This window comes from Haliotis rufescens, unplaced genomic scaffold (assembly GCF_023055435.1).
Source record: "Haliotis rufescens isolate VD_foot unplaced genomic scaffold, xgHalRufe1.0.p SCAF_1, whole genome shotgun sequence".
In the NCBI taxonomy this organism is placed as follows: domain Eukaryota; kingdom Metazoa; phylum Mollusca; class Gastropoda; order Lepetellida; family Haliotidae; genus Haliotis; species Haliotis rufescens.
In genome coordinates, this window is record NW_025963779.1 from 21,009,703 (window position 1) to 21,035,421 (window position 25,719).

Here is a 25,719-nt window from a genome sequence, read left to right on the forward strand (position 1 = left end):
ATAGTCAGTTAACTCCCTTGCCTTGGGAAGATGTCGTGACCCAGGACTGATTTATGTATGAGAGATATTGGTGACATAGTGTCGAACGGCGCATGTGAGATATTCCATGTTACATAATTAATGCAAGTCAAGGCACATGCAGTATGCACAATGAGGCACATGAAATAATTGATGTACAATGAATTAGGTGAGACAATTAAAGCATGCGGAGACAAAGGAATTGATGCACAGGTGTTTATTCAAGAGGAGGAAGGTTCACGCTCTGTTTTATGAGTGTTACGATTAATGATGCCTTGGATACTCTATTGTAAGTGAATAAATGCTCAGGTTCTGTCATTGTACCCCAAACAATGTGGATTGTTGCTCTTGCTCTCAGCCACTTGGTTACCTGGCTCGCTCACTCACTCACTCACTCACTCACTCACTCACTCACTCACTCACTCACTCACTCACTCACTCACTCACTCACTCACTCACTCACTCTCACTCACTCACTCACTCACTCACTCACTCACTCACTCTTCACTTCGCTCAGCTATGCTGCTGGAGGAACTGGGTTAACATGAGTGGAGGCTGACTTATGTTGCGTGTATTTCAGCATCTTGTGTTGAAGATATGACATGTATTCCTGCATCTTTATGGGAATTTGTTTGTATGGGGATATTGAGGTTGATCAATATGCCACTCGCACAATCACAACAGGCTGTTTATATGCTATAACTGTCTTGTATTGGATGCTTGTAGAACATGCGAGCCCCGGACCTGAAGGATCGTCTAGAGGAATCTGAGAAGTTGATGAAGGAGATGAGCAAAACATGGGAGGAGAAGCTGGCTGAAACAGAACGTATACACCAGGTGGGTAGATACATAACGTATGTACCAGGTGGGTAGATACATAACGTATGTACCAGGTGGGTAGATACATAACATTTGTACTAGGTGGGTAGATACAGAACGTATGTACTAGGTGGGTAGATACATAACATTTGTACTAGGTGGGTAGATACATAACGTATATACTAGGTGGGTAGATACATAACGTATATACTAGGTGGGTAGATACATAACATTTGTACCAGGCGGGTAGATACACCGGGTGGGTAGATACAGAACACACACACATCAGGTGGGTAGATACAGAACAAACACACGTCAGGTGGGTAGATACAGAACATGTATACATCAGGTGAGTAGATATAGAACATGTCACATCAGGTGGGTAGATATAGAACATGTATACATCAGGTGGGTAGATACAGAATATGTATACATCAGGTGAGTAGATATAGAACATGTCACATCAGGTGGGTAGATATAGAACATGTATACATCAGGTAGGTAGATACAGAACATGTATACATCAGGTGGGTAGATACAGAATATGTATACATCAGGTGAGTAGATATAGAACATGTCACATCAGGTGGGTAGATACAGAACATGTCACATCAGGTGGGTAGATACAGAACATGTATACGCCAGGTGAGTAGATATAGGACATGTATACATCAGGTGGGTAGATACAGAACATGTCACATCAGGTGGGTAGATAAAGAATATGTACACATCAGGTGGGTAGATACAGAACATGTACACACCAGGTGGGTAGATACAGAACATGTACACACCAGGTGGGTAGATACAGAACATGTTACTTTTGGGTTTTATATGCAGATTTTGTACAGTCGTTGGTTTGCTAGAATTTGGGTGGCAAGTGTGACAATACTGCTGTCTCTGCTCTACAGGATCGCCACAAGGCACTGGAACAAATGGGCATCTCTGTTGAGACGTCTGGCATCAAGGTGGAACATGAAGGGGCATTCCTTGTCAACCTTAATGCTGACCCGTCCCTCAATGAGCTGCTTGTCTATTACCTCAAGGTAGGCGCTGGCTGTTACTTTCTGCTTCCATCTTCTTCAATTGATGTCACTCAATGACAGGCAGAAGCAGAGTATGGCATCTCTGTCTATGGAATATTTTGATTTCCTTCAGAGTCAAGTACATTCAATATTTAGGGTTATGCCCTATGTACATGATCACGTAATGAATTTTTTTATGTCACCAGTTTATTTCAGCATCAAGGTTGTTTCAAATTGTTTGTGTTGTCTGAGAGTGGTGGAAACATCTGTAGATCATGTTTGTGTTGTCCCAGACATGAACAAGATTGGATTTTGTCTCCCTGAGAATAGTGCAGTAGAAGTCACAAGATTGTGTAATCAGATCAGCAGCCCTTCATGGGATGGAAGTCAGACAGGAGGCACAGAGCAGGCAGTGGTGGTATTAATTGTTGGCATCACAAGGAAATCAGGAAGTCGGATGCAATTTTAGTGCTGTATTTGGGTGAGAAGCCCTAGATGTTGAGAAAGACAGCATCACGTATAAGACATACTCAATATTTGTTTATTTACACTTGGTTATGTGGTGTTGCATTACTTGAGGGAACACAGACTGTTTCAGTGGTTTGCAACAGGATCCAGGGGATCCAAGTGTTTTGAGATAGGATCCATGTGTTTTGTGACAGGATCCAAGTGGTTTTGCATTAAGATACAAGTGATTTGAAGCATGATCCAAGTGTTTTGTGAGAGGATCCACATGGTTTACAACAAGAACCAAATGTTAGGCAACAGGATCTATATGTTGTGCAACATTATCCGAGTGGTTTGCAACGGGATCCAAGTGACCCAAATGGTTTGCAACAGGATCCACATTTATTGCCACAGTATCCAAGTGGATTGCAACAGGATGCACATGGTTTGCAACAGGTTCCAAGTGGTTTGCAACAGAATCCACATGAATTGCAACATAATCCAAGTGATTTGCAACAGAATCCAAGTGGATTGCATCAAGATCCAAGTGGTTTGCAATGGAAACCACATGGATTGCAACATGATCCAAGAATCCTATAGCACAACAACATGATCCAGCTGAATCTAGTATGTTGAAGATCCTTGTACCTTATAGCATCAAGGATTGGTATCTGCTCCATATGGGGGCAGTGTGGTAGCCTAGTGGTTAAAGCATTCGCTCATCAAACCGAAGTCCCTGGTTTGATTCCCCACATGGGTACATTGTGTGAAGTCCCTTTCTGGTGTCCCCCGCGGTGATATTGCTGGAATATTGCTAAAAGCAGAGCAAAACACTACTCACTCACTCTGCTCCATATGGTTATTTTCATAATGAGGCCATATTGCTGTCTTTGTTGGGCAGTGAAATTGTTTTAATGATAAAGTAGTAAGGAAGCAGATGTTTTCTTTCTATTACAATTCCAAATTTTCCTGCAAATGTAAGAATGACATTTTATCAAGACCGGGTATGGCACTCTTTCTGTTCTCTTCCTGGATGATATCAATGTGCATGTTCTGTTGTGGAGACTTGGGTCTGGGGCTCCCTGCAAAGCTGTACACACATGTAATCCTCAAAGAGCCCTGACTTAAACAGAAGGTTTTTGTCACCATGACGGATGGTAAGCCTAACACAAGACCAGCGCAACTCTCCATGGAGCGAGCACTTCTCCATGATAGACGGTCACCCCTGAAGAAAGGCCCATTTCAATGTCATGTCAGAAGATACTCCATCCCCACCATGACCTACTTTGCTGGATGTTGTCAGGACAGAAAAAATTAATGTCCTGTCCGTGTTATCTATTTTTTTTATTTGGCTTTGAAATGATGTTTATCTCTCTGTTTTTGAAAGTAATGGTTTCTGGGGATTCGTTGGCAGGATGTTAATTCAGTATGGAATTTGTTTCTCGGGAATACATTTTCTGAAGAAGGAAGAATGTTTTCTAAAATTGTATTCCTCTGTACTTATTTCACATCCAGCAATGTTTGGTTGTCTTTTTTCAAGATGCCGTGAAATAAATTCTTTTTCATACCATGATGAAAAGTTCACAAGACGTGTTATGTGTGCAGGGCATATCAAATAATGATATCATCAGTGATGTATTTAATTATTCATAATGCCAGCTCCTGCATTGGTGAGAGATAAGGTTCTGAGAACCATGGTTTCAAACCATATTAAACAGTCTAACAAGGTATGAACAATATAGTGATTCCATCCTTGAAAGCAGATGGTTTGAACTGAATATTCCTCATGTTGACATTTAACCTTCAAATATTTACCCTACAACTGCTACATTGCATGGCTGCTGCGGAGGTATTACTCTGTATCGCTGCCTGTTTAATCCCATCCTTCAGTAATTGGATCCTCTCATGTCTTCTGTAAGCTTATATTTCATGCTGGGAAATACACGGCCATGTCCTAATAAAGTCATAATAATTAGGTGTGCGTTATCACGTGAAAATGACCAGTTTTTATTCCACTTTGGATTTTTATATCAAGGCACACATATTTGCCACTGCATCAGCAGCTGAAAACATCCAAGAGGACCCAATTATAGAAATGAAGTGAGACTCTGTTTTCTCTCCATGCTGGCCTTTCCTGGGCTTGCGTGATGAACTTAGTCAGAGGACTTTGATCATTTCGTAATTATCAGAAGTGAAAAAAAAAAAAGAATATCATCATCTCAATCATAAAAAGTACAGATGCATGTTGAAGAAATGACTAATGGGATATTTATAGTTTCCTTTGAATTTCACATTCTACATGAACTAAATTCCTGTTTCTTGTCGGGGAGTTTAAGTGATTATACAAGAGATTAGCCCAATCAGATGTTGAAGGTTTCACCAGGAAATGTTTTGGCATTTGATTGATTAGTAGATTGGGTAGCTGGGATATTCTGATGCATTTTCAGTGTGCTGAGATAGCCTTCAATGTGAATAGAGTTTACTTTTTCAAGGTGAGTTCTGGTACAAATCGTGTGCTATTAAGTTTAAAGGGGGCCTTGGATGTTCAATTGGAGACAAAGGTTCTAAGTCCTCAAGTCGGAAGATATTCTTGCCCTCAGAGGTCGGAATTCATGGAAATGTATTCACGATATTATCACGTGAAGTGTTTTAACCTCGATTCCATAACAAACCTCATTCATGGATAATGACCATACTAGAGCCTTGACGTGAATTATTGATTTTAATGTCCTAGCTGCTCCTTGTGTAAAGTTCCTGATCACTTGAAGTAAATAATGAATATTGCAGTCGGATTTTAATTTCTTTGTAATTCATTTTAATCAAGTTAGGGTGATCAATATCGAAGTGTCTTAATGTAATCATGATTCATAGCTGTTTTTATTTACCTGAAAAAGATAGTTTCTTCCCATAGTGATCAATGAATTTCTTTTCTGTTATTGATATCTGATGCACCTGGTATTCTTGTTGTATTTGATTTCTTCTGTTTTTTCACCTGCAATCAACAAGCCATTGTGAAATATTGGGCAAATGAGGTTTTAAGCTAAAGTCTGCAGTGGTTAAGTTCATCAAGAAGAGTGTAGCTTCACCTTTTGATCTCTAAGCGTAGCTTCATCACATGATCTCTCAGCGCAGCGCAACTCATGATCCCAAAGTGTAGCTTCATCACATGATCCCAAAGGGTAGCTTCATCACATGATCCCAAAGGGTAGCTTCATCACATGATCTCAAAGGGTAGCCTTATCACATGATCTCAAAGGGTAGCTTCATCACATGATCCCAAAGTGTAGCTTCATCACATGATCCCAAAGTGTAGCTTCATCACATGATCCCAAAGTGTAGCTTCATCACATGATCTCAAAGGGTAGCTTCATCACATGATCTCTCAGCGCAGCGCAACTCATGATCCCAAAGTGTAGCTTCATCACATGATCCCAAAGCGTTGCCTCATCACATGGTCCCAAAGGGTAGCTTCATCACATGATCTCAAAGGGTAGCTTCATCACATGATCTCAAAGGGTAGCCTTATCACATGATCTCAAAGGGTAGCTTCATCACATGATCCCAAAGGGTAGCTAGACCGCCTCCGTGGTCTTGTGGTAGAGCGTCCGCCCGGAGAGCGGAAGGTCCAGGGTTCGATCCCGGGCCGCGTCATACAAAAAGACATTAAAAGATTGTACTTGTTGTTACCCTGTCTGGCGCTCGGCATTAAGGGGCTAAAACAAGGACTGGTCGGCTCGGAGTCAGTATACTGTGTCTGAGTGGGGTATTCATGTTAAACTGCGGCATGGTATCTCAGTGAGCTAGCACTATAAATCAGCATCAGTCCGGACTAGTACAAGCAGCCACACACACACATACACGTGCATGCACGTCGCTATATAAGTGCAATAATCTTGGACGCGACGTTAAACCCAATTTCACCTCACCTCACCAAAGGGTAGCTTCATCACATGATCCCAAAGTGTAGCTTCATCACATAATCTCTAAGGGTAGCCTCATCACATGATCTCAAAGGGTAGCCTCATCACATGATCTCTAAGTGTAGCCTCATCACATGATCTCAAAGGGTAGCTTCATCACATGATCCCAAAGTGTAGCCTCATCACATGATCTCAAAGGGTAGCTTCATCACATGATCCCAAAGTGTAGCTTCATCACATGATCCCAAAGGGTAGCCTCATCACATGATCTCAAAGGGTAGCTTCATCACATGATCTCAAAGGGTAGCCTCATCACATGATCCTAAAGGGTAGCTTCATCACATGATCTCAAAGGGTAGCTTCATCACATGATCTCAAAGGGTAGCTTCATCACATGATCCTAAAGGGTAGCTTCATCACATGATCTCAAAGGGTAGTCGCATCACATGATCTCTAAGTGTAGCTTCATCACATGATCTCAAAGGGTAGCTTCATCACATAATCTCAAAGGGTAGCCTCATGACATGATCTCAAAGGGTAGCTTCATCACATGATCTCAAAGGGTAGCTTCATCACATGATCCTAAAGGGTAGCTTCATCACATCATCCTAAAGGGTAGCTTCATCACATGATCTCAAAGGGTAGCTTCATCACATGATCTCAAAGGGTAGCCTCGTGACATGATCTCAAAGGGTAGCTTCATCACATGATCTCAAAGGGTAGCTTCATCACATGATCCTAAAGGGTAGCTTCATCACATGATCCTAAAGGGTAGCTTCATCACATGATCTCTAAGTGTAGCTTCATCACATGATCTCAAAGGGTAGCTTCATCACATAATCTCAAAGGGTAGCCTCATGACATGATCTCAAAGGGTAGCTTCATCACATGATCTCTAAGTGTAGCTTCATTACATGATCTCAAAGGGTAGCTTCATTACACGATCTCTAAGGGTAGCTTCATCACATGATCTCAAAGGGTAGCTTCATCACATGATCTCAAAGGGTAGCTTCATATGATCTCAAAGGGTAGCTTCATCACATGATCTCAAAGGGTAGCCTCATCACATGATCTCAAAGGGTAGCTTCATCACATGATCTCAAAGGGTAGCTTCATATGATCTCAAAGGGTAGCTTCATCACATGATCTCAAAGGGTAGCCTCATCACATGATCTCAAAGCGTTGCCTCATCACATGATCTCAAAGGGTAGCTTCATCATATGATCTCAAAGGGTAGCTTCATCACATGATCTCAAAGGGTAGCCTCATCAAATGATCTCAAAGGGTAGCTTCATGACATGATCTCAAAGCATCAAGCTTCATCAAATGATCTTAGAGTGTAGAATCATCTCTTGATCAAGAGTGTAGATTTTTTCTTGGTCACCAAGTTTTGCCATGTACCATCCCATCCATTTTGTCCAACAAAGCCTTGTTATTGTTTCCTTTGCTTTTGCATGTTTTTTGTTATTGCATCAACTCTGATCAGCCAAAACAAACAACAATGGCAGTCAAGCGGCAGACACTGTCACATTCACTGTTATAGATCAGTGATCACAAGCACTGCCCATTACTTGCTTTAAGGTCAGAATCTTCAGAAGATACAATTATTCTTAATGCAGTTTAATGGATTGCATTTATCCAGACAGGATTTATGTTTGAATTGCAAAACAAAAAAAATAATCTCGCTTCACTTGGTTAGGTGAAATAGTTGTTTATTTGACAAACATTTCCTTGTATACAGAAATATTATTGAAGAGGATAATTTAGATCCCTTGACTGTAAATAAGCGGAAAGCTAATTGTAGAGGAGGTGGTAGCCTCGCAACTATGTCGGCCGTGGCCTGAGAATCAATATAATCGAGACAGTAACTACACTGTGTGGGTCCTGCAGGGTCCGTCGATGAGACCAAGCTTTCTGAAGCCGTGTTGCGAATACTGAAATCCCCTCCACTGTCAGTCCAGCATTTTGTTGTGGATTTGCCGCTACAATATAACTCTAGTGACCATTGTCCAAAGCAAATTGGCAATCTGTTATATCCATCCAATGACATAAATCAGCCAGTATTTCTCAGTACGTGCTAACAAATTTGATCATGAATCACTATTTCTGGTTAGGGTATTTACGAGGAGCTGATATACTCAATTCTTATGGAATGGATGTGTAGGGGACTTCTCTTTATGCTCAGCCAGCTAGGGAAACTTAGTTGTATCTGTGGCTGATGAAGCTGAGTGTGGCACCACATCATGGTGATCATGTCTGGGAGATGTAACTGTTTCCTGTTAATGCTCCCCGTGCAGGAGGAATGGTGCTACACTGAACAATTAGTGTAGACCTGGCCTTTGTGTCAAGGTATGTAACCTGCTTAGTGCCTTGAGCAGGCCTGCCTGGATCCTACAGCTGATTGTCCTGTTAGTATCAAAGACTGACATCAATGGATGTTCCCGTGTACATGTGGGTGGCTGCAAAGCCTGGTGGTTACAGCAGTCGTCTGTCACACCGAGGGTCCAGGTTCGATTCCCCACATTGGTACAATGTGTGAAGCCCATTTCTGGTGTCTCCTCCTTGATATTGATGGATTGTTGCTAAAATCAGCAAAAAAACACACTCACTCACTCACTCACTCACTCACTCACTCACTCACTCACTCACTCATATTGTATCCAGACAAGGCCTTGTTTGAATTACAAAACCAATCAATATTATGTTTATGATGTTATTACATTGGAAATCGGCTATTTTGGACAGGTTCAATAAACAGGGCCTCTAGAGATGCTACCTTAGAAACATTACACCATGACAGTCTGTATTTTGCTGCAATGATGATTTGGCATTAAGGTTAACTCCGATATAAGCCACTTTGGAATTGATTTGGGGTCATGTGAGTTAATTTAAGGCACTTAAGGGGTGCAGGCCCCTAAGATGATGTCATACTTCTATGGCCTGAACGTTTGCTGTGATTTTGTGGATGAAACTTTGTATTGTTTCACAGGGAAAGAACCTTATTTGTGGATTATATTTTAGTCCAGAAACTTTGATTGTAAGTTTATTTAGTAATTGGCTTGACTGATGAGTGACTTTGTATAGAGTTCCTCTAACCATTTGTTTCTTTGAAAACTTTGTCTTAAAGCTGACAATATGTTTCATTGACCAGCATGGCCTTGCTCTCTTATTCAAGACTTTAAGTTCAAAATGGCTGCTTCTGGAACAGATTGTAGCTCTGTATATTCAGCCATTACACATTTTGTTTGTCTGAAACTAGTATTTTGTGGGAGGATTATGTAGGATGTATCTAAACGTTCTGAGGCTGCATTAAAAAATAATTGAGAAAAAAATAACTTTATTGAGGTCTTTATCTTCTAATTCATGCAAATATAGACTGACTGTGAAATAGAGCATCTCACCCAAGTGTCTTTTGATATCAAATATATCAACACGAGTTGATATAAGTGAAAAAATTCCAAGGCTTGCCAAGGATTTTTGCCACTTTTATCGACGAATGTTGATATATTTGATATCAAAAGACACGAGGGTGAGATTTTATTTATCATCCAATAACATTCTTCCAACTTTTTCAATTTGTAGACAGTAATTAGCAGTGTCTTCAGTGTAAAAAGTACTGCTAACAGCTACAATAGCAGAGCCATTAGTGATGTCATTTGATTGTGATGTCTTGGTAACCAGTGACGTCACAGTAGTCTGCAAAGCATTGTGATGTAATTTCATTGCAGCGATATCTGCAGGGTAGATATCGCTTGATCTCATCCAAGCGATATCTCCTGTGGGAGCCAGTTTTGGAGGATAAAGGTTCAGCAACCCATCCTTGTCGTAATAGGCGACAAATGGGAACAGACAGTCAGGCTCGCTGACTTGGTTGATTGCATGTCATTGTATCCCAGTTATGTGGATCAATACCCATGACATCAATCACTGGTTTGTATGTTCCAGACTTGATCATTTAATGACTGTCATTATCCAGCTGGAACTTTGCTGAATGTGGTGTTAAACAAACAGACACACACATTATAACAATGAAGTCATCAACCTCTTTATGAGATTTAAAATAAAAGAAAAATGCCCTGCCTGAGATAATGTGATATGAGACTTATGACAGGTCTGTGCTTCAGTTTCAGGAATTAGACAAACATGAAATTGCCAGGATGAGTAAATGGGGATTTTAGACAACCTAATGGTTCTGTAAGATGTCAAGGATTTCCTGCTTCTGGTGCCTCCTGTGTCCCTCATGGGACTTCATGGCACATATCTGGTGTGCATTGACAGCTGAGGTCACTGTATGAAATAATGTAGACATCCTTGTGTTGTCAGCAGCTGAAACCATTTGATGATTCATTTCAAACGTTTAAGAAAAAAGCAATTTTCAAGTGGAAAAGATGAACTATCAATGTTTCACATGTGTCAAAATGTTCTTAGCTAATTAAAAAGGATTTTTGTTATTAATGTTTGGTGACATTATCAGGAGTTGATGACTTCAGGAAATATAGATCCTCGATGGAACTTTGTCTTATTGCTCTGACTTGGAGCAAATCCACATGGTGATTTGGAGTATTATACCTTCACATAATTAGCTGCTTGATTATGACCCTTGCCTAAAGATGTCCAGTCCCTAGCGTCTTTACATACACATGTACAGTCACTCATCACTCCATCACTCCATCACTCACCATCCACGCATCCACTTACCTTCCATACTCTTCTCACCCACCCACAAACTCCCATCATCCATCCACCCTCCAATCTCCCACCCATCCCCTAGCCTCCCATCATTCACTTATCCACAATCCATCCACCCACCCTCACGTCCACCATTCAAACTCCCATCATTCACCCATCCATCACCCACCCCCCAGCCCATCAAACCTCTCATCCACCCACCTATCCTACCCATCCCCCCATCCAGCCTCCCATCAATCACTTATCCATCACACATACAACCCATCTACCCTCCCACAACCCATCCATCACCAACAACCCTCCAATACTCCAACCACCCATCTGGCAACCACCATCCAACAACCACCCAATCGCCCACCCATCCACCCACCACAATCCATCCACCATCCACCCACCATCCACTCACCATCCACCCACCCTTTAATATACTGTATGTATGCAGAAACAAGTGAACAGTTGTATGAAAAGACATCATTTCTGACTCTAACTACGATATTCATGTGTGGTGAAATTATATCTGATGGTTTTATCAGAAACGCCAGAGATGATATACTTAAGTAATAAAGTGTATAGATGAAGACTGATCCGCATGTCAATTTGATACATTGCCAATATCAGAAGTAATTCATCTTATCCTTGTAATGGACTCCGGTTGGAAGAAACTCTTTGGTTAAGTCACAGAATTCCTGTCTCTGATCCAGATGCATCGGTCTTCAAATATGGTTGGATCAGGAATTCAAAAATCGAAAAATTTATCATCTTCATTTGCCTCAAAATGGCAGAGGGTCAGTGGTGTGGGATTTAATCCAATTTTGTGATGACTGGGCACATACGCACACGTCCAGCAGAAGCACCAAGTAGTCCAACAGACGGACACATCACTTCACCCACTTGGTGCTGACACCAGGCCACCAGTTTCCTCTGGCCACTCTTAAGATCTTACGATTGACGACAACTATCAACAGAAAAGCAAAAAGAATTTCGCTCCACAATGTAACGTTTCCAGAGCTATTGTGCTCCGCACGCTGCACTGTCAAGAAGGCCCTGCTGCGGAGTATTGATCGAGGAATCGCTATAGTGGAAGAGAAAGCACGTAGCCTCTCCTCCTCGCTAGTGTGCTTGCTTGCTACCTCAGATGAGGTATGGACCAGTGATATGGCCAAGGCTTAAACATGCATCCTATTCTAGATGGTGCAGTGGATGGTTTACCTGTCTGGAAATAGCATGTTCTCATAACGGTAGGTGTACAACACAATAGGTACTTACCTACAGAAACTAATGCCACCTGTCTGCAGGGCTTTAAAAGAACAAAAAGTTCAGTGTAATGTTGGTAAGTGAGTGATTTGCATGGAGGTATACTGAAACTCAGTGTTGTGATTATCATACAGGAGTGAAAGTGCATTATTGTCCTTGTTAACTTTGCAGCTTCATTTGAACAGTATTTATTGATCATAAAATATAATTTATCTTTCATAGCTTTGTTTTAGTAAAAGCACAGACAAATCAATTGCCAGGTGCTGGATATTCCACTGCAATGAAGGCAGCATATGCTACCTTTTCCTCACCATCGAGTCCTACGTTTTACTGTAGCTTTTCCTAACCAATCTCACAAAAAATCTTCTAATAGGAAAAGTTCCTTGTATTTTACTGTAATTATTTTCTCTTGTCTTGAAATTCTTCTGGGCATTTGTAAAAAGTATTCCCTCAGCAGATTTGTTTAGATTCTCATTAATTTACCCCTCAGGTTCTGTTTCACGTTTTCCATTTGTTGCACTTTGGTTTCCACATTCCATGGTTTGGCTGGGTGATGTTTTGAGAATTGCATATTATGGAAATAATATTGGTAATGTAGAATCGTTGAATTACAAAGGTCAAATGTAACATATTAGTCACATAGAGGGTTCAACTGTAAATATGCCGTTATGTATGCAATTGTTTCAGGTGCTAATATGCTTCTGGCAAGAATATTGCTTAAATACAGCAGTACCACCAGGCTTCTCTGACATGGCAAGGTTTATTAGTTGAGAAATTCGCCTCTAACAATAAATACAATCTTTCAATAATTCAAGATAATGAACTTAGTCCTGTTAATGCCTACCCTTAAATGTGAACACTTTCTGTCCTCTCCAGCTGGAGAAGATTGATTTTTACCTGGACATTGGCGCCAGTTAGAACCCAGCAGCGAGAACCGTCAAGTTTACTCAAACTTGATATATCAGTTATCTTTGTTTGCATTTATGCATGGCAAGAACATGTCATTTAACTGCCTTGTGGAATTAGATTTAAGGTATAGCTTATTGTAGAAGCTGGAATTTATTGTGGCCATTTTCTTTGGTATTTCAGAAGGTTGCAGGGTATCAGGGTCTTTTTCTGGGACATTGACTGATTATATTCCAAAATATCAAAGATATGTTGGTCTCTTACAACCAGTCAGGTACTGAGATCACATATCTCAGAGGCTGATATTCGCCCCCAAGTCGAGTTGAAATTAAAGATATCCCATTTCAGGTTATGATGTTCTTTGTCATAGGTATTGTAGCTTTTGTGAACTAATTTAGCATCTTTGCATTGAGTTCAGTATATCAGAATACCTCAGAGTGTAGAATGTATACACCTTACAAAATACACAATTTTTCATGGAATGGGCATCAAGTTGAAGGTCATGGGTAAATTCCTGGAAATGACCTACAAGTGCTTGTGTTGCTGTACTGAAGGACTGGTCATCTCAGACTCTGTCTACTGTTGAGTGAGTGGGTATCTCGTCATCATACCGGAATATGCTGATCTTGTGTTCAAATCCCAAACTTGCAGGGGTCAGATCCTTGATTTGTTAGTAACATATGCATGCATGTTGTTCCACCAAAGTGCCGGATGTCTTCAAGCTGCATCACCTTTAGCTGCAGCATGGTTTTTCAATAGACGATTACACAGATACGCACTCATGCACACTATTTTACCTCAACTCACTCCTCCTTACCTCACCTCATCAAAGGAAGAAGCTCTTTTCGTTTTTGCATTATCACTTTTGCTTGGAAAATCAGTAGAATTATTAATCTGAATAACAGTATACATGATGTTAAAGGTCTTGGTCTTGTATAAATTCCCAGTAGTAGATAGATGGTGAGTAAAAGTACATTATCCAGAGATAATTAAGGCCACCATAGTGTTTCCTCTTGCAAAATCTCCCAGAAATGTAATATTATCCTGTATCTCATTTAAGGCATGGCAAAACTGGATCTCACACAAGTAGTACATTTTCATGCAGGTGCTCAGTTTGTGGAGGATATAAGTGTCAGCCTGTCATTGCATGGCCATCTCTTCTGCATGTCTGTAGTTGGGTATATAGATATTGCTGGAAAACTGGTGATCCAGCATCACAGATTCAAGGAAATGGGGACATTATGTAGGCCATCAAGGACAGACAAAAAGTAACTTGATATTTATTGAGTCTTGTAGAGGTCTGTGTTTGAATCACCTGTCATGTTTGTGAGAATAGATGTATTTACAGAAGATCATTTAATTACCTACCTCTTCTTGTATTGTCTCCAAGTCCTTGACCAAATTTTGCATAAGAATGTTGTTCATTTAAGGTCTGGATTTGGATAGGATTGTTGTATTTCAAGGTTATGTCCAGCAGTTGGTTTGAATTTATATAGAGGCATTGAGTCTGGGCAAAGCAGCATGTGTCTTAACTGTAAGCATGGAGGTGAACTGCTTCTTGACAAGACGTGGTTGGACTTACATTAAGTCCAGTTAATCTAGGACATTCAGTAATTCATACAAGTTTTAACTGCTATTCACGCCTTTTGTGACTTTTAAGCTTTGTGGAATCTGTTTTGGCAGATAATCGTGACAGGTTATTCTGTGGCTTTAACATTAGGGCTGTTACAATTTACTCACGTATTCCTTGAATAGAACCATATATCCATTCATGAATTGAATTTGTTATTCGTGGCCACTAGAATCAAATATTTATTAATATGGAACATTTATGAACATACCCTGTACCTAAAAATATCCTTGAGAACATATTATTTGCATTGATTTCTTCAAAGACAACACTCTTATAATATTTAATTTGACAGGATTGTGGTCACTGATCACTTGTTATTGTATTCATGAATTAATATTGGTATTTGTTACCCTATATTCGTGATACGAATTGTATTTGCCTCATAGTGTATTTGTTGCAGCCTTAGTTAACATTATATATTGACCACACACAGAAGAGCAGGGCCAACAGCAGAAAAAGGAACATTTGAATTATGGTTAACCCACTCATACACAAATACATGCTGTACCGTATATGACCGCGGATAAGCCGACCCCGTAGATAAGCCGAGGTGTTAATTTGACCATTGAAATACGAAGGAAAATGATATGACCCCCAGATAAGCCGAATCAGGAATTGAAAGACAAAAAACACTGCGAAGTCGGACTGCAAGACATGTGCCGGTACTCGCAGATATTCAAAAATATAAGATGATAAACGTTGTAATTATATTGAAAAAGTCATTATTATTTCTAATAAAGATTTAACAAACCAGTCATCCACTTTCATAATGTGGGAAGCTGTTTCTCGTGGGTTTTTTTAATCTCATAATGATCATTATATGTTGCCATCAACAACCAAGCGCCATTTTGTGAATCGGTGTATATAGAATTATGAACCCGTGAGAAAATATATCAGCTGGAGCGAAGACTCCCAGTTTGAATTCAGCATCGTTAGCATGGCGTTTTCGTTTAAAACTCATGATGAAAATGTCAGTCAGTAAAAATATACCAACTTTTATAACCCCCTTTACACCACTATTGTATGTTAATCCAATTGAATTAAATAAACTATCATACTATGAACACATTGAATGACCATCACTTACTCACAGGCTTCTCCAGTTTATTAAACTAATCTCTCGAAAACAAAGGAATTAAGCCCCTACTCCCAACACGATCGCTAAGCACCCACAACTTGAAAATGTTTGTGTAAACAACATGATAATACCAATCGGCCCGTTATTATCAATGCTCATTTCCTTGTGTACCGTGTTGCTTTAAACAACAGGAAGCAATCACAGTGATCACCGTTCGTGACGTCACAGGAAACAGCTGATCACATGTTTTTGCAAATGGCGAACGGAATAACTCGCCGATACAGTTGTTTATTTGCCTCTTTCAATAAAGGTAGACACTTGTTCACTATCAATTTATGAACTTTGCAAAACGTACGTAATAGCTATTGGCGATTTTATCTGGGGATTATATATTATAGCTGTGAATTACATATATTGTTACATGTAAAGATTGTGGAGTTTACGAAGAACGATAAACTTTGAACATTCAATTGAAAACTTATTATCGGAAGGAGTAACATGCATAACATTTTTTAAATAATGACACGTTGGTGTATAATAATAACTTTATTGATAATTTATAAGAATAATGGCTCTAGTTGTGGCAACTTCCAAACTTTCGGGAAGTTGTAATCTATCGGACCGTCATTCAGCCGATGTTTCTGACAGATCACGATCTGAAAAATACTATCATGAAAGTGTATCCCGTGGATAAGCCGACCCCTTTCTACAGAATCTTTTTTCTGGTCCTCAAAATTCGGCTTATACGCGGTCATATACGGTACATCAAGTCTTCACTTGTCAAATGTTCGAATCCTAAAGTTTTACCATCATAGAGGACCTGTGAAGATGCGGGGTAGAATAGGTCTTCAGCAACCCATGCTGGCCGTAAAAGGTGTCTATGCTTGCTGTAAAAGGCGACTATGCTTGTTGTAAAAGGCCACTAATGGGTGGTCAGGCTCACTGACTTGGTTTGATGCATGTCATCGTATCCCAGTTACGTGGATCGATGCACATGATGTCAATCACTGGATTGCCTGGTCCAGACTCGATTATTTACAGACCGCCGTCATATAGCTGGAATATTGCTGAGTGCAGTGTTAACAACAAACAAACAAACAACCATCACAGAGCTGAATATTGCTGAGTGACTTTAAACAACAAAACAAAACCTTAATTATGTCCATGGCCTCTCAGCCATACCCAAGCTTGTCCATTTCACCGGAATTGTAAAGGTCTCTGACTGATGCCAGTTTGGTCTTTCCTCCCACTCAGCTGCCAAACCGTTATAAAACTGAAATACTTTTGAAAAATGTCATAAAATTATATAATCTAATGATTTGATTAGCATAACCCAATCTCTAAATCTTTGTAATGTGATGTCATACCCAACTCACTCAACCTCTCTGATGCTGGTGCCGGGATCCTCCTGGCATGGATACAAATTTGGGCTTGCTTAGTGGTTTCTTCCTGAATACTGCCAATTTTCATTTTGGCTGACTGTGACATTCGGGAGTTAATATTCCTTTATTAATTACTTTTCAGGAGAGATTTAAGATGGCAACGGGAGCATCCATCAAGATTATTGAGTTAAACTCAAGTCTGTTTCCATTCTGACATTTGCTTTGTGATCATTAACTGTCAAGGAAAAGAAGGACTGTTTTCTCTAATGAATGCCAGTACTTTTATGAAATGTTATGCACATTTACACAGCTGTGGAATAGTCCCTTATGGGACTTAACAGTGGAGCCGTTTCCATTACCGATGAAATTTTGATAAAATGAAGTGTTTCATAATTATTTTTCGTATAGGAGTGGTTGTCGTTATGTTGAAGCGATATGCATTTTGTACATGTTCAATAATTACATAGTTTTCAATTGTGTCAATTCAAAGCCGCTACTTGGTGCAGGACTGGACCATTTAGCTTTGATATTGATGGTCTTGAGAAATAAATATCATTTAATGTAGTTCCAGCTATGTGGCTCGGCTGTCAGTTTTGATAAATCTAGCACATTATTGAGATAAAATATTCAAGTGGTTGGATATGAAACTCGTTGGGTGTCTACGATCTGCCGTTGTTGTCCTGTGATTATTGCTGCTTGCATGCAAGTCCATACTTCCATGAATGTTGATGTTTTTATACTTAATGCATTGGATACAAATGAAATATAAAACTCATTTGCGAATTACTTTTGTGAAGCAAATAGCAAGTGTATTCTACACTTGTTGAGACATATTAACAGTATATTTTTGACATGTCGCAGTTTTAAACATTCAATTTGACCGGCATGATTGATTCCAATAGAATTTCCCAAAATATATGTACATTTTTCTTTCTTTGGCTCTTCATTGTAACTTTGATGAACTTTTCCCATAAATTTAATCTATTCCACCACTTAACTGGAGTCAATGAGCTTCCAGAGTGAATATTTGTTCTTTTTTGCCCAAAGTTGTCAATTAAAAGGGATCACTTGGGTGAGCCATCAGAGTGATAGATGGGTGAGCCTTGTAATCAAATTTTGCTGTATTTTTTCCCTACGCACTAGAAGGGCTCTTTTTCTCCTGGAGTCAAGACAAAGAATGCAAAATGTTGGGGATACGTTGCTGATGCAGATTGCTCTTCTAAGGAATGCCTTGTTCTTACAGACAAGGCAGCGTTGACTGCATTAGCATGTTATTGTCAGGGGAAATATGGGAAATGTTTTAACATGTGATATTTTACAAAGATGATTGATCATCAGTGGAACAATTCAAGGTGACTTAGAAGTTTATCGGAGGAGTGTAAAAGGGATTTCACTCCTTCAAGGGGCGGTCGGATAGCCTAGTGGTTAAAGCGTTTGCTTGTCACGCCAAAGACCCGGGTTTGATTCCTCACATAGGTACAATGTGTGAAGCCCATTTCTGGTGTCCCCTCAGCTGTGATATTACTGGAATATTGCTTAAAGCGGCGTAAAACCAAACTCACTCGCTCACTCACTCACTCATCCAATACATTCCCATCAACCCCACACACAGACATCCCCCACTCTCTGTCTCCCTCTTCCACTCTCTCACTCACACACTTGTAGATACACTGTCATATAGATAGAACAAATAGGCATGATACATACATACATCAGTGTTGTTTGGGTATCTTTATATGCTTAATTCACCAAAGCCTAAATTATGCTGACATATTTGCTATTGAGATTTTTTCCTTTTGAAAATGACTGTTATTGTAACCACTCTAGAAACCTTTCAGAACATTTTTCTCAACTTCAGAATTGTACTTTTGATTTTTAAAGTACAGATACCTTTTCAAAATGGTTCCAAAGCCAGATGCTATTTTGATATGATAGTCCAACACATTGGTCATTAGCCCCAGTTGGGATTCACGAGGTACCATTGGTTCCAATTAGTAACCTATACAAACAAGCAAGAGTGACTCAAAACATTGATTGGTTGGTCAGGCTTCTTGACGAAGTTGATTGTTGCATGTGACTGTAACTCGGCCGCATTAGAAGTTGCTCTGATCCAGATTCGGTTATTTACAGGCTGCCATCATGTAAGTGGAATATTGCTGTGTTAAATGGTCTATCTCTGCATAATGTTCAGATTTCTTAGAAACATTATCATCACTTTGCAAAGTTTAGAATGCTTATGAGTACCTGAAAAAATGTACAACTTTGTTACAATGTTAACGATGATGTTATAGTGCTGCCTAGTCCTGCACCATGACCATGGAATATATTTATTTTATGAAAAAATAATAATCTAGAAAGGCATACAAAAGCAAGTCTAGCCAGCTCTAGCTAGCTCTATTCCACATAGGGATTTTTTTTTATTTTTAGAGTCAAGAAGGATATTGTGTAGTATAAGATTTCAGAGACTAAATGCTATAGGGAATTTTTATTTTTATTTTTAGAGTCAAGGATATTGTGTAATATAAGATTTCAGAGTCTAAATGTTAGTCTAAGTGCGGCCGTATACTCATCAGCGCGACAGTGTTTCCCTGGCCTGTACACCCTCAAGGATCTCACTGGATCACGAGGCAGACTCAGTTTTCATCAGTGTCATCATACCTTCGCCTTATATTAGTATCTCCTATCTAAGTTTGCTGATCACCTAGAGAATCACCAGAACTACTGGAGCTATTCAGTACTGGGGTGATGCCAATACGACTTTCTGGAAATGTGGCAATTTGAAATTTGGATGTGTGGGCATTAATAGAGTTAAGGATTGAGGATTCTGGGAGATGACAAAAACTGCCTCTGTGTCGCAATGTCCTTGTATTGGAAGAGGTTTCATCATCTGACTAGATTACTTTTGTTCTAGAGAGGAACAGCTTGGAAGCCCCGTGGTGATCAAGTGCAGTTCATATATATCCAAACAGATTCTCATATTTTGTTACATTTGTCCACCAGTGTTGAACTTCAAATTACGATATGTAAAAAGATGGTACGTTATTTCTTTTCCTATTACTTCACCAATATTCTGTCCACAAAAAAATACAGACATTTGAAGAAAAGAACACTGAGTTAAGGGTTATGTCGTCTTCTTCAGAAATATGTTTTTTCTGCCGTGTAAAAAACTTTCAGCATTTCTCTTGTCTAGGAATATTCAGGATGGTAACTTCATTACTGATTCGAAATCAATTTTCTCTTCTTCTGCAGTATGTTGTGATTGACTTTAAAAAGATAGAATACATGACAAAAATATTGATTATCAAATAACTGCCACAATTTTATTTTTTAAAAAGCTACAAAGCTTTTATTGAAAAAAACCATAACCCTTTTTGTTCTCAAAAACAATGATTTCACATCGGTCCATGGATGTTTTATTTCATTAGAATATTTGCCAGGAGGGAAATGTATATCTTGGTGCTAAATTAATGTTTTTGCAAACTTTCCAAAATAATAGATATGTCAAGGTAGACAAGAATGTATGAGGCACGTGGTTATTATCTACATCACGGCATCCCTCCAACCAGTAGTATACAGGGTAGTCTGTATGTCACCTTCACCAGGGGAGGTAATCAATTTAAGAGGTCCCCATGTTTTTTCCCCCTCAATGTTTTGATTGCTCTATATGTGGTAATTAGACGCCATCTGTTCTTCTCTCAACGGCTGCGGAATCGAATGTGCAAGGAAATGGCATACACCCATCGATTCTAAATCCCTGCTAAACTGTAGCCTCAAAGTCAGGGCACAAAACCAATAAGGGAAGGCAGTTATATGGTTTCTCCCATCTTGACTCGAGTTTGCAAATATTTGCAGCTGAACTAATCCCATGGTTAAAAGAAACGACGTTCGGTTGCAGAATGAAATAAAAAAGGAAATGTAAGTATTTGTTTCTGTGTAAGTATGAGGTCGATGAAACCTTGACAGTGATTTCTTCAGAGGTATGATTTCCACATAATGGGATTTGCTCCCTCAGTAAACAGACCACAGCTGATAGGTTGCAATAATTCCCAGCACAGCACTTTCAGCTATTATTGCGACACTTTATTTAATTATTGTAAAAAAAGGAATTTTTGATATAAGTTTGGTCTTTGTTTGATCAATGATCACTTTGGATGACTAAGGATTGTATTGACCTGAAATCAAAACTGAGAAATGTGAACATCAGGGTATGAAACTCCCAAAAATTTCAGCCAGACCACAGGACTGGCTAGCTGAAATACTTGCCAGCCCGGACCAAAACCTGCCTGCCCAATATAATCATATGTTTCTCAGGATAATTTAATTAAATATATGAAAACTGATTGCTTGTAGCATAAGCGCATCGCTAAATGTTAGGTTGTCTAAAAGCTAACGGGGTTTCTTTTTAGTTACATTTTATCATTCATCTTTACATGTGAATTAATGCTTATCATCGGGAAATATTTAGAATATTTTCACCTATGAAATATAACCCGACTGTCGGGCAGGGGGATTTGATAATCTGGCAGCCCGAGTTGAAATCAACCCGCCTCGGACGGTCGGGCAGGCAGGTATTTCGAACGCTGTGAACATCAATTTTACTGTTTCTGCTAACACTCTTTATAGTCCGGCTGTAGAATGCTTCAGATGTTCAACAGATTGGGGCCTGTATGTAGGAAAGAGAAGAGTCATAATTCATTCAATGTGTTTCAGTCTAACATAGGAAACCGTCACTCTGAAGACCCGGGTTCGATTCCCGACATGGGTACAAGTGTGAAGCCCATTTCTGGTGTCCCTGCCGTGATATTGCTAGAATATTGCTAAAAGCGGCGTAAAACCATACTCACTATCACAGGAAACATGACACTTCTCAGTCAATTGTTGCATTTGTGCAAGTGATTGTATAGATTGGGAGTAAATACAGAAGGAAAAAAATATATAATGGTTGATAATTGTATTGAAACTCCATTTATCACAAGTGGCTCAAGCGCTAAATTGTCATGAGGCAATTGTCCAACCTTTTTATCAGTTCTTGATTAGCGCAAAAACTTGTGGCCGCAGTGCGGAAGTCCCATTTCTTGAGACCCCTCCAGGTAGAGGCATTACACCATGCTCCTGGCACAATGCTCAGCCGTAATTAAATATATTTCCGACTTGTACCTCAAGCTGAAGTTACCATGGCAACACCACACACTCAATTCTGATTGGCCAGCCATATGAACTTTTATGAAACTTGTATGAGAGAAATAGTAATTGCTTGTCATATTCCTGAGAAGTAAAAAAGTAATGGTAGCAAATTTCACATGAAATTACGTCCATTCCACAGATATTTGTCAACTGATTTCACTCAATTTTCCAGCTATTGCCTTTCTTTTGATGGAATTTAGAAATGACAGCTTACAGTCCCTTCCAGCTATAAGAAATGTCTGCAGTACACAAATACTCAGAAGATTTTGTCATGGGGATTAGGCAAGGACTGTATGCTTGACATCATTTCACGATTACATTAGTTCGGACACAATGTCCGTTATTATAACTATGGATGTTATGTTACATCCATTAGGAGGACTTTTGCATTTCTTACAACTTATGAAGAAATTTTGTATCTGTGTTCTTCTGTGTTGTATCTGTGTAGCAACACAGTTGTGACTGGTTGAGTCAGGTTGGATGTTTAGATGACATATTATACTCTAGTAACTATCATTTGATTCTGATTAAAGGTTATAGTGTCTTGTTGCCATGGTAAGCATGAAATATTACACTTCATCAGTGAAATAACACTTCAGATGTACTGGAGTAAGATACTGATGACAGATGGCCTTTGAAAAAAGCAATTCACAAGCTTTTGTAAATATTTTGAATTTGGATGTTGTTGTTTTATTCACATTATGCTTGAGAAGAATTCTGTGGTCTGTTACCAAATTTTCATCAAGATCTTCATGAAATTGAGTTTTATTTGAGTGCATTGTGGTCCCAATGACTCCTGCAAAATCTAAGGTGCATTGGTTTATCGCATTCGCTTGAACTGAATGCCCTCGTTGTGATCAAATGAGGACGGCATACATCTCTGCAGACAGCAGGAAACTCTCATTACACATGCACGAGGGGATCAAGACTTAGGATGTAAATATGTTTCCATAACTGAATTAGACACAGCTGGAGATGGCCAAGGCAATCTTGCCATGGAGAAGACAAGTGGAAACAAATGTTGGGATGAGTCAAGTTGTCTATGGGGAGGTTTGGTGAGGATGTTACTGTCATCAGATTTGACAGGTCACTCTACAGAACACACTGTGACACCATGATGGCAAGAAGACTCACATCACAATGTTGGCATTGTCACTGGCAATATTCAGGATGGAAGGAAGACTTGCTGCACCAAGTAGATATTGTTGATAGTAATACTCTGCCTTTTGACACCATATTAAAAGATAGAAATGTTGATTGCGAGAAACCAGAATGGCTACCTCTTTATGTTGACAGATTTCACCTTCTAGCAGCCATGTCAGTTAAGTTTGTTATGTTATGGTTGCACAGGTCATTAAAACCTTTGAATTTCGATTACATTTGGTTTATGGTAGCATATTCTTGTTCATTTCTGCTGAAAATGAAATCTAGGGAGTACTTGGAAGAGGCATAGTTAGAGGATGATATCTAGGGAGTATTTGGAAGAGGCATAGTTAGAGGATGAAATCTAGGGAGTACTTGGAAGAGGCATAGTTAGAGGATGATATCTAGGGAGTACTTGGAAGAGGCATAGTTAGAGGATGATATCTAGGGAGTACTTGGAAGAGGCATAGTTAGAGGATGATATCTAGGGAGTACTTGGAAGAGGCATAGTTAGAGGATGATATCTAGGGAGTACTTGGAAGAGGCATAGTTAGAGGATGATATCTAGGGAGTACTTGGAAGAGACAGAGTTAGAGGATGATATCTAGGGAGTACTTGGAAGAGACATAGTTAGAGGATGATATCTAGGGAGCACTTGGAAGAGACATAGTTAGAGGATGATATCTAGGGAGTACTTGGAAGAGGCATAGTTAGAGGATGATATCTAGGGAGTACTTGGACGAGACATAGTTAGAGGATGATATCTAGGGAGTACTTGGAAGAGGCATAGTTAGAGGATGATATCTAGGGAGTACTTGGAAGAGGCATAGTTAAAGGATGATATCTAGGGAGTATTTGGAAGAGGCAAAGTTAGGACATGATAGTGTTATTACCAGGGGTTCATATTTTATTTTATTTTTCTGACTTCTCACTGCATTTTTGTGAAAAGATTAACTGAATTGTGACAATGAATATGAATCATGTGACAACAACAGACATCCTAACAAAATGGCCGACCAGAACCTGATTATCAACTCATGCACGGAATTGCAACACAAGGAAATCCAATAGCTGAAGTTGATATGACCATTGCCACAGGCCTCTCAGAGCGATGGAAAACAGATACTCTGATGAAGGCAGTATTATGATAGGAGGTTTATACAGGAGGACTCTCCTGATAACATTCTTGTCCACCGATCAATTGACCCACATCCCAATAGCTTCCTTGTGTCCACCATAGATACAAGGGAACATCACTGCATCAGGTGGATGTCCCCTGCTGCCATGAGAGTGGACGGACTTCTGTCTTTAAGACACAATCAGTTAATCCCTGTGTAACACTATCTCAGAATACTCTTAGAAACCTCCTCTGACCTGTCTGACATTTAGTTAAGGACGTTCAGTCTCTGTGAAACATAACTCCCACAAATCTTGGCAAAATGTCTTCTAACCTTTTTGTAAGAAGAGACAAGAGCTGTAAGATACAAACAGAGATATTACAAAGATCAAAGTTTTTGTTGGTGGTAACAACAGAAAACTGCCATGGACACAGCTGGTTAAAAGTAAAAGTAAAAACTATTCCCATTATCTTTGCAAGGGTTGGAACATTATAGCAGCATAATGGTGGAGGGAACAGCAGAGCTAGACAGTAAACATGGCTGAATATATGTGTCTAGAAAGGCTACAGAGTTGAAATGATATGAAATATATCTTCTCCATAAACACCTTTGAATGTATACATGTAGTCAGTAAACAGGGTAGAATATGTAACTGTAGTCACGAAGGTACTATCTGGTCAGTAAACAGTGTTGAAGAAAGATGCCATCTTCTCAATAAGCAGTAGCAGTACATCTGTAAGTACATTGCCAAACGTCATTGGCTGATAGACAGTAAACATGGTTGAATATATGGGTCTAGTAAGGCTACAGAGTTGAAATGATATGAAATATGTCTTGTCCTTAAACACCTTTGAATGTATACATGTAGTCAGTAAACAGGGTAGAATATGTAACTCTAGTCACGAAGGTACTATCTGGTCAGTAAACAGTGTTGAATAAAGATGCCATCTTCTCAATAAGCAGTAGCAGTACATCTGTCAGTACATTGCCAAATGTCTTTGGCTGATAGCAATGTTTTTGATATTTGAATTTGAGTACTTAAGTAGATTGTAATTTCTCCCAGGATGGCAAGTAATGGACGGATGTGATGAGAGGAAAGAACATTT

At 39.5% G+C, this 25,719-nt stretch overlaps 1 protein-coding gene across 19 annotated transcripts in view; it reads left to right on the forward strand.

The window, feature by feature from the left end:
* The window catches only part of LOC124115793 (kinesin-like protein KIF13B), a 266,352-nt gene that overhangs the window by 150,497 nt on the left and 90,136 nt on the right, over positions 1 to 25,719 (forward strand). For all 19 annotated transcript variants that reach the window (XM_048392899.1, XM_048392906.1, XM_048392907.1 and 16 more), the window contains 2 exons: positions 745 to 855; positions 1,746 to 1,880. In XM_048392899.1, coding sequence (XP_048248856.1) covers positions 745 to 855; positions 1,746 to 1,880 — 246 coding nt within the window. The remainder of the gene's footprint in view (positions 1 to 744; positions 856 to 1,745; positions 1,881 to 25,719) is intronic.